The following is a 9,426-nucleotide window of genomic DNA, read 5'->3' on the forward strand; positions in this document are numbered from 1 at the left end:
GATATGGGAACATATGTATATGTATAGCTGATTCACTTTTTTATAAAGCAGAAAGTAACACACCATTGTAAAGCAATTATACTCCAATAAAGATGTTAAAAATAAATAAAAGGAGTTATATATACAAACCAAACATTAATATAAAAGAATATTAGAATTTACAAGCAATAATATAAACGTCATTTTACCTAACTTAATATAAAGTAACTCCTGACTTTAAATTGGAATATCAGCTGAACCTGGTTTTGTCACTTAATATTAGTTACATGACACAGAGTGAGCAAATAACCTCTTTGAACTTCAGTTTCCTTTTATATAAAATAGGGACATCACCTGCTTCATAGGGTTGAATGAATTAAATGAGATAAACTAGGTAAAATATACAATATAGTGTCTGGCATATCATAGTCACTCAATAAATGTAACTGCCGTTCCTTCCCTCCCTATCATCCAGAGGAAAAGCAATAGGGGGGAAAAATCAGATTCTGTAAAACTTGGAAGCTGAAAAAATAAGTATTTTATTTTGGCTGGGACATTAGCTATTAAAAAACAGCATAGAAATATGGAATTCTTTTGTAAACTCATATAAAAAGGATCACATTTTGCTTTGTAAAACTAACAATAATAAATAATACTTAGAGAGCTTTTGCTACTAAGCATGGTTTGAAAAACACAACCTGGAAGCCCAAAGTTTCTGTGTGCAATCAGATATGGCACCCCTGTGTTTTTAAAGACTCTGAAAGAGAAACTAATCAAAACCACTCACTCACTCAACAGATGAACTAACTATAGCTTAAACCGTAATGGGTGGTCTGCAAACATGTTGAACTGCCATCTGAGAAAACACAAATCCCACTAAAGTCACCAGAACAGTCAGAATGACATGCAAGATAACCTAACTAAATGCATTACAATCTTATGAACAATGTTGTCAGAAGAAGGCAATTTACTGGGCAAAAAATTTTTTTTAAAAGGATGTGCAGGGAGAGGATAGGCTAAACCAGTCAAGCTGGATCACCCATTCACTCAACAAACATTTACTGAGGCCCATGCATGTGCCAGGGACTACAGAGCAAGCAAGACAGACAGGATTCCAGGCCTCAGAGAACTTATAGATTGACAAGAAAGACAGGCATTAAATGCAGGATTCAAAACACAACTACCGGGGCTTCCCTGGTGGCATAGTGGTTAAGAATCCACCTGCCAATGCAGGGGACAAGGGTTCGAGCCCTGGTCCAGGAAGATTCCACATGCCACGGAGCAGCTAAGCCCATGCGCCACAACTGCTGAACCTGCACTCTAGAGCCCGCGAGCCACAACTACTGAAGCCCGTGCGCCACAACTACTGAAGCCCGCATGCCTAGAGCCCGTGCTCCGCAGCAAGAGAAGCCAGCGCAATGAGAAGCCCATGCACCGCAACGAAGAGTAGCCCCTGCTCGCCACAACTAGAGAAAGCCCACGCGTGGCTATGAAGACCCAATGCAGCCAAAAATAAAATAAATTAATTAGTTTTTGAAAAAAGAGAGAGATTTTTAAAAAAAAAGAAAAAGAAAAAAAGTTGCAACACAGCCAAAAATAAAAATAAAATTAAAAAAAAAAACAAAAAACAGAACTACCAGTCTAACGGAGAAGTACAGAGTGCTATGAGAACATATAAAAGGAAGACTCTAACCTAATCTGAAGGGTAGAGCAGGAAGTTATGCATCAGGTCTTTGGTGTGGGGATGTGGAGGAATGGGAATCACCATGTCTAGACCTTACATAGAGAGCAACCATCCAACTCCCTGCTTTGCTTCTCCTGTTTTGATCCTAAACTTGCCAATCTTCTAATGAAAAATATAGTTCATCATATAAATTTCTAGAATTAAAAATGTGCTGATGAAATGAGTACCCATACAGATGTACTTCCCACTAAAGATCAATTAATTGACATACTGGTTTAAATATCTGCCTTTTCCCAATGTGATCAGAGAACATCAATTACTGGAATCTACTCAACTCTGGATACACTAACAAACATCACAGTTCCAGGCCTGCCAAAATGAGGACCTGACCCTGGATCCTGGTGACTGCCTGTGAGGTGCTAGTTGGATGGTGACTAACTGACTTCCCTAGAGATCATTTTCTTGGCTCTTTCCAGCTGCAAAAGACAGAGTAGGTTTGAGCCTTGTATTCCTGGCCAAGATGGAATTTTTCCTGTTAGTAAATGGGAATGTTTCAAGTAGTAAATGACAAAATGCAATTGGACAATGGTGTGACCAATGGACTAACTAGAATATGAAGTGTCAGGACCCAAGGATGTTGGGTAGGTAAGCTACTCATGAGGTGATGGAACCTTAACCAGGATGAGGGCAGTAAAATAGAAAGGCAAGGTCTGTTGGTAGAGTCAGAACTGGTAACTGATTGGCACAGGGGATAAAGGAAAGTTATCAAAAATGACTTGTAGGCAAATGTGAAACTTGCCTTACCACAGGTATTTTTAAAACTTGACAAAAAGCTAACAAAAGTAAACTGTAAAAGTAATACTCAATAGAACCCCTGAAGAATAACTTTCTTTGCACTATACATACTTAGTTTGAATAAGCTCAGTGAATTCTAGAGAGAATTTCACATCCCCCCGTTTGTGGGGAGGCATCCAATAACAGATCAAAAATCTACACTAAAAAACCCCACAGATACCAGCCTCCTGAGTCCATGATTAACATCAACACATCACAGAAGGTAGTCGCAACAAAGATTTATATTCATTTTGTCTTTGGTTTGACTAATTTTGGTAAATGTCTCCCTGTTATTGATTACAGATGAAAGGAGGCTATAATTTTTCCAAATTACTAAATATGTATTTTTAACATAAGTCATTTGCTTGTTTGAGGAATACATTTATTTTCCTAAATTTTAGGAATACCTCCAGCAAGTCACATTTATTCACTCATTCATCATGTACTAGGTATGGGTAAGCTCAGAGTGTAGTGAGGAAGCACATTTACCATATAGTCATACATAAGGGTAATATCCATTATGGTATGTGCTAGGAAGGTGAAGTACCCAGGGCAATGATCACATAATAGGGGAATGTAACCTAGCCAGGGAGATCAGGGAAGGGAATGATTCACTGAGCAAGTGATAATTAGGCTGAAATGTGAAGGATAAAAGTAGGAGTAGGAGGTGGTGGACATACACTCCAGGAAAAGAGGGCAGCATGTGAGTTCCCGAGGCAAGAGGAAATGCTGCACTCTAAAACCCCTGAAAATGCCAAGAGAGCGAGAGTACCAAGGGATCAGCAAGGGAGGCAACTGCCATACCATGCAGGGCTTACTGCCCATGTTAAGGATTTGGGTCTTTACCCTAAAAGATCAAGTGAGATAGATTTCAAATGTCTGGTGGACTTAGTGAAACAGAAAAGCATGTAAATGTTGAGAGCTCCTCAGGAGGATGGGAACAGACTAGAGTGGGTAGAGGAGGAGAAGGTATGGCAACAGAGTATGAACACTGATGAATCTTTGAAAGGTTTGACTGTGAAGAGGAGCAAGAGGACAGTAACTGGAATGAGGCATGAGATCAAGATAAAGATTGGGGCAATTAGTGGAAAGAAAAGGAACAAAAGAGAAAGGAGGGAATAATGGGGAGAAGAGTGTAAAGGGCAGGATTTACCTCAGACAGGAAGACACGGGGAAACTGACTCGAAAGAGTGCAGATAGATCTAGGTTTGTAGGTTCAAGGGTGAAAAAAAGAGTTCATGCCTGTTGGCTTCTATTTCCTCTGTGACTAGGAGACTGAGGGATCAGTTGGAGCTTAAAGATTTGAGGAGTGTGGAAAAGGTCTGAAATAGACAATGCTATGAACAGGACAGGGGTGACCAGACAGCCATCCAAGGACTGTCAGTGTTAATGGTTGCTTACTCACAAGCCTGTAGGTCTACTCAGCCGGGCTGATACAGGTCACAATACTAGTAAATCATGCCGCTGAAACTCAGGCATAGGCCTTCAAACTCTACCTCTACTTTTTTCCCCTTCTACAACTCTGAGATGTTTAATTTTTTTTTTGAATTATGGTAAAAAGCACATAACATGGAATTTGCCATCTTAAAAACATTTTGAAGTGTGCAGTTCAGTAGCGTTAAGGGCTTTCACATTGTTGTACAACAGATCTCCAGAACTCTTTCATCTTGCAAAACTGAAATTTTGTACCCGTTAAACAACTCCCCATTTCCCCCTCCCACCAACCTCTGGCAACCAACATTCTTTGTTTCTATTACTTTCAATCCCTCATACAAGTAGAATCATACAGTATTCGTCTTTTTGTTACTAGCTTACTTCACTTAGCAGAATGTCTTCAAGGTTCATTCATGCTGAGCATAGGACAGGATTTCCTTTTTAAAGCTAAATAACATTCCATTATATATCTGTAGACCACATTGTTTACCCATTCATTCGTCAATGGGCATTTGGGTTGCTTCGCTGGACATTTACTTTTTAAAAAAAAATATTCTCCTGACTGGGCTCTTAAAAATGTTTCCTTTCTATGTTGCCAATTAAACACTCCTGCCACAAGGCCTTGTTATACAATGCATACTCTTTGCAGCTGTTGGCAACTCCTTTTCCTTCAATGATTTATATTTAATGATAGTAACTTCAGACGAGTACATACTAAAGAAAAGTATATAACCACACATATAACACTCAAGCCTTGTTTCAAGTTTACATGTGTGTGGGAGGGCAGGACAGCAGTACTAAAGAAGTAATTTCACTACTAACATTCAGATATATGGAAATATTATGTAATGAAATGAATTAGGTTTTGCTCAAGTAGGAGCATGTAGACGTTTAAGTATCAAAGACTGGCTTCGAATCATTAGTTGTATAACCTTGGAGAAGTTACTTAACCACTCTAAGACTATTTCCAAACCTGTAAAATGGGGTGTTTAATAGCAGCTACTCCAGAGCTGTATAAAAAGGACTAAATAAGACAAAAGTACAACGCTTAGTCCAGTGCCTGCGAAAAAGGAGGTACTCGATAAACATAATCATACATTATTATAAAACAATTTATCGTAGTGTTTCCGAAATGCTTTGATTTGCAAAAGTCAGGTTTAGACAAGTTTTCAAGAATATCAGTCGTGTGAAAAGAACAAACGAGTAACAAAAAGACTGTATAGATAGGGACGGAAAGAAAAGGCGCCCAGAAAAGACTCCTCTTGAGTGAGATCCTCTACAAGCATTTACCAAACAGACGTGCTCTTAACCGCCCATGAAGTTTAGTACGGCTCAATCAAGCCATTCTGAGCAGGAAATTCTTCATTTTCAGGCCCGCTCCGGCCGCTGCAGCACTTTTGGCATCCTTGGCCCGCCCACTAGGAGCCAGCGGTGCATCCCAGGAATTGTGACAGTCAAAATGCACCCACTCTTTCAAACGCCCCGATGGGGGTGGGGGGGTTCCGCCCCTGATTGAGAATTGCCCAGAGGACCCAATCCAAATCTTCCAGAGTTTCTTTACTCCCTTCTAGATTCTGCCCCTCCCCGAAGATCTACTGCTCCAAAGGTACAGGAGCATCCAGGGGCGGGCCACACACGCAAAGCTGGGAGTCACGGCACTCCTGAGCCACCTTCCGGATTGCAGGATTCATAATCAAGGGACCTCTCTTCCTGTAGGACCCACCCACCCACCCAACCTCCAAGAAGGGCCCCAGTGTCCATTATGAGGTGCGAGTTTTCAGCCTGCGCTCGTGGCTGAAAAATATCTCAGGTCTCCCGGCCTCACTGCCGGAGAATTCCAAATCCTGCAGGAATTCGGACCGCAGAGACATAATGGGGTGGGGAATGGAAGGGACCAGACTCGGCCCTGGGCTGCGAGAACTGCACGCCCGGTTCCAGGCGACCAAGCCTCCGTGCCTCGATCCTTAAGCCCCAACTCTAGGGCTAGAGCCGCAGCGCCGACGCGCGCCATTCAAACTGGGGAGGGGCGGAACGCTAGGCCCAGAGCTAGGGAGAAGCGGGAACTACGCACAAGTGCGGACCTGGACTCCGAGGAACCTCACTGCCCGCGTCTCTGCCTGAAGAACGGACCAGCACCCTGCCCCACAGCTTGCCTTCTGGCCCGGCCGCACCTACCCGAATTTACCGCCAACAGCGTCGCCATCTTGGAGGCGAACTAACGGAGCCCTCCCGCCGCACGGAAGCCCCAGAAGAGGGTGAGGCTGCCCGGGGCCGCGCCTAATCAGAAAGGTACCACGCTGTCCCTTCCGAAATGCACGCTTGACCGACAAAGGCATACAAATACTCCAAAATCTGCTCTAAGTCACAGACGTCAATTTTCGCCGGATTGACGAAAATTCCCATTCAAGTCAGGCGAGGGTAACCAGTTCGAAGACCCGAGGTCCTCGAGTGGACGTTAATCGTGCAGTGCATCCTGGGACTTGTAGTTTGTTTCTAGTGATTAAAGTTGGTTAGCTGGAACAGAAAAAGACTTTATTGAAATGACGCCCACTTATGATATTATGAAAGCCGTAAATCCAAATAATTATCTCCATTTCAAATTAAATCTTCCTTGCGTTACTCCCTTACTTTGGGGAGTGGAGTGGGGTGTAAGGTGTCTAAACCTCAAAAATCCATTTGATGGGTTGCAAACTAAGTTCATTACATTTCATCTACTGTATATACCAGTCTATTGCGTCAATATAGTTGCATGCAGTTGAACAATCATAACTTTTTATTATGAAAATTTCAGATGTATACAAAATTAGAATAATGAATGACCAGCTTCAATAGCTGGTCAGTTCCTGTTCCTCACCCCCAACACAGGAGATTATTTTGAAGCAATTTGCAGACATATCATTTCATAAACACCAAATATTTTTCTACCTAAGCACCCCCAAATAACTGGACCTTCTTTTTTCACTTGCTAAATTTTAGTTTGCTAATTTTCAAACTAAAATACAGTCATTACCATTTGCTATCATATGCCAGATAATTATTAAGAATTTATTAAGAATTTGCTATCAAACAACAAGGTTCTACGGTATAGCACAAGGAACTATATTCAATATCCTGCGATAACCATAATGGAAAAAAATAGGAAAAAGAATGTATGTATATATGTGTATAACTGAAACACTTTGTTGTACAGCAGTAATTAACACAACATTGTAACTCAACTATACTTCAATAAAAAAAATTAAAAATGAATTTGCTATCATATACCAGATATTTATTAAGAATGTTGTTGTTGTTACATTATCTCATTTAATCCCTGAAACAATCCTACCAGGGAAATATAATTATAGCTGCTTACTTCATAGATGTTCCATGTACCTCACAACCTCACTTTATGAACTCCTCCAACATTCCACTGAGATTGGGAAAAAATAGAGTTTATAGTCTCATTTCACTACTGGAAATCAGAATTAAATAATTTAAACAAAATCACAGAGTACATTGTTAAGAATAGCAAGCATATTCATTCTTCTGAACAAATAATATTGAATGACACAATGTACATTAGGTGGAACACAAAAGTCACAGGTAATTTTTTTGAAAGTCATTGTTATATAGAGACAAATGCCAGATTACAGTGAAAGTGGTCTTAAGGAGTGAAGGGGAAGAGAGAATGAAAAGGTAAAGGGATTTTTTCCGAAGTTCAGCATGAAAGTGAGAAAAATATTGAGCAGAAACTTGGCAGGAAGTGGCATTCAAAGAAGATTTTCTTTCTCAGCACAACTATTATGAGCCTTCCCCTCACACACTCTTTAAGCCCACACATTTCCCTCTTGGTAGATCACTTTCGATGAAGGAAATCTAACTTCCTGCAACTCCCCCTCACCCATCATCTCACGTACAGGCATGCTCTCACTTGATTGAGGTTTACTCAATCCACAGCAATTGGGTTATTAGCTCCTCTAAAACTGCTCTCAGCATGGTCACCAGTGATCGATTGTCAAATCCCACAAGCACTTTTCCGAATACCTTAGAAATTCTTTTCTCCCTTGACTTATGGGGCACCACACCTCCTAGTTTTCCTCCTGTCTTTATAGTTCTCCTTTTTAAGTTTCCTATATGGCCTTCTCTTTCTCTCTCTCTTTTTTTTAAAATAAATTTATTTATTTTATCTGTTTATTTTTGGCTGTTTTGGGTCTTCGTTGCTGCGTGCGGGCTTTCTCTAGTGGGGCTACTCTTCATTGCGGTGCGCGGGCTTCTCATTGCAGTGGCTTCTCTTGTTGTGGAGCACCGGCTCTAGGCGCGTGGGCTTCAGTAGTCGCGGTATGCAGGCTCATGTAGTTGTGGCTCCACGGGCTCTAGAGCACAGGCTCACTAGTTGTGGTGTGCGGGCTTAGTTGCTCTGCAGCATGTGGGATCTTCCCAGACCAGGGATCAAACCCGTATCCCCTGCATTGGTAAGTGGATTCTTAACCACTGCGGCACCAGGGAAGCACCTTCTCTTTCTCTTCTCATCATTAAATGTTGTTCTTCCCTTTTGGTCATTCCCAGCCTCTATTCTACCATTCTACATGCTTCTGGGATCTATGGCTTCTTAGCACCACCTGTTTGTTATGCATTTTGTATTTGTATCTTTAATCCGGTCCTCTCTCCTAGGATTTAGATTTGTATATCCAACTTGTCTACCCCACACTTCTGTTGACTGTCATACAGGCATCTCAAAATCAATTGATCCGAAGCTTAAGTGAGCACTTTTCTCATAAAACTCAGTCCCCTGTACCTACTCGGTTGCCAAAGTTGGAAACTTGGGATTCACTCCATATTCTTCCTTCAATTGCCATATCCTATTCATCTTGCCTCATAAGTATTCCTGGAGTCCTTTTTCTCTGCTCCCTATGCCATTGTTCCATTGAGGTCTCATCTTCTTTTTTTTTTTTTTTTTTTTTTGCGGTGCGCGGGCCTCTCACTGTTGTGGCCTCTCCCATTGCGGAGCACAGGCTCAGGAAGCACAAGCTCAGCGGCCGAGGCTCACGGGCCCAGCCGCTCCGCAGCATGTGGGATCCTCCCAGACAGGGGCACGAACCCGTGTCCCCTGCAGTGGCAGGCAGACTCTCAAACGCTGCGCCACCAGGGAAGCCCAGAGGTCTCATCTTCTTATACCTGGTATTTTGCAATAGCTTTCTCAAAGGTCTTCCTGATTTCCATCTCACCCCTTCTCATGGTCTCCCAAAGTGATATTCAAATACACAAATCATATCGTGTACGTGCCCTAATCAAAATTTCTCAGTTACCTAGTTCCTATGGGTAACATTTGAAACTTCTTAGGAAGGCACTCATGCCACTTCCTGATCTGGTTCCGCCTCCTCCTTCAACCTCCTCATGCTTATTCTCCCTCAAGTGCCCTTTACTCTAATCACTCTGAACTATTTGTTATTCCCCAGGTACGACATGCTTTCTGGTACGTGTACTTGTACATCTGCTTTCCTATCTGCCTGGAA

General features: G+C 41.8%; 1 protein-coding gene across 3 annotated transcripts in view; it reads right to left on the bottom strand.

The window, feature by feature from the left end:
- Positions 1–6,164, bottom strand: part of NUP205 (nucleoporin 205) — an 87,717-nt gene extending 81,553 nt beyond the window's left edge. For all 3 annotated transcript variants that reach the window (XM_055084817.1, XM_007118629.4, XM_007118630.4), the window contains exon 1: positions 6,107–6,164. In XM_055084817.1, the coding sequence (XP_054940792.1) occupies positions 6,107–6,134 (28 nt within the window). In that variant the 5' untranslated portion in view covers positions 6,135–6,164. The remainder of the gene's footprint in view (positions 1–6,106) is intronic.
- Between the last annotated feature and the right edge of the window lie 3,262 nt (positions 6,165–9,426).

This window comes from Physeter macrocephalus, chromosome 5, assembly GCF_002837175.3.
Source record: "Physeter macrocephalus isolate SW-GA chromosome 5, ASM283717v5, whole genome shotgun sequence".
Lineage (NCBI taxonomy): Eukaryota > Metazoa > Chordata > Mammalia > Artiodactyla > Physeteridae > Physeter > Physeter macrocephalus.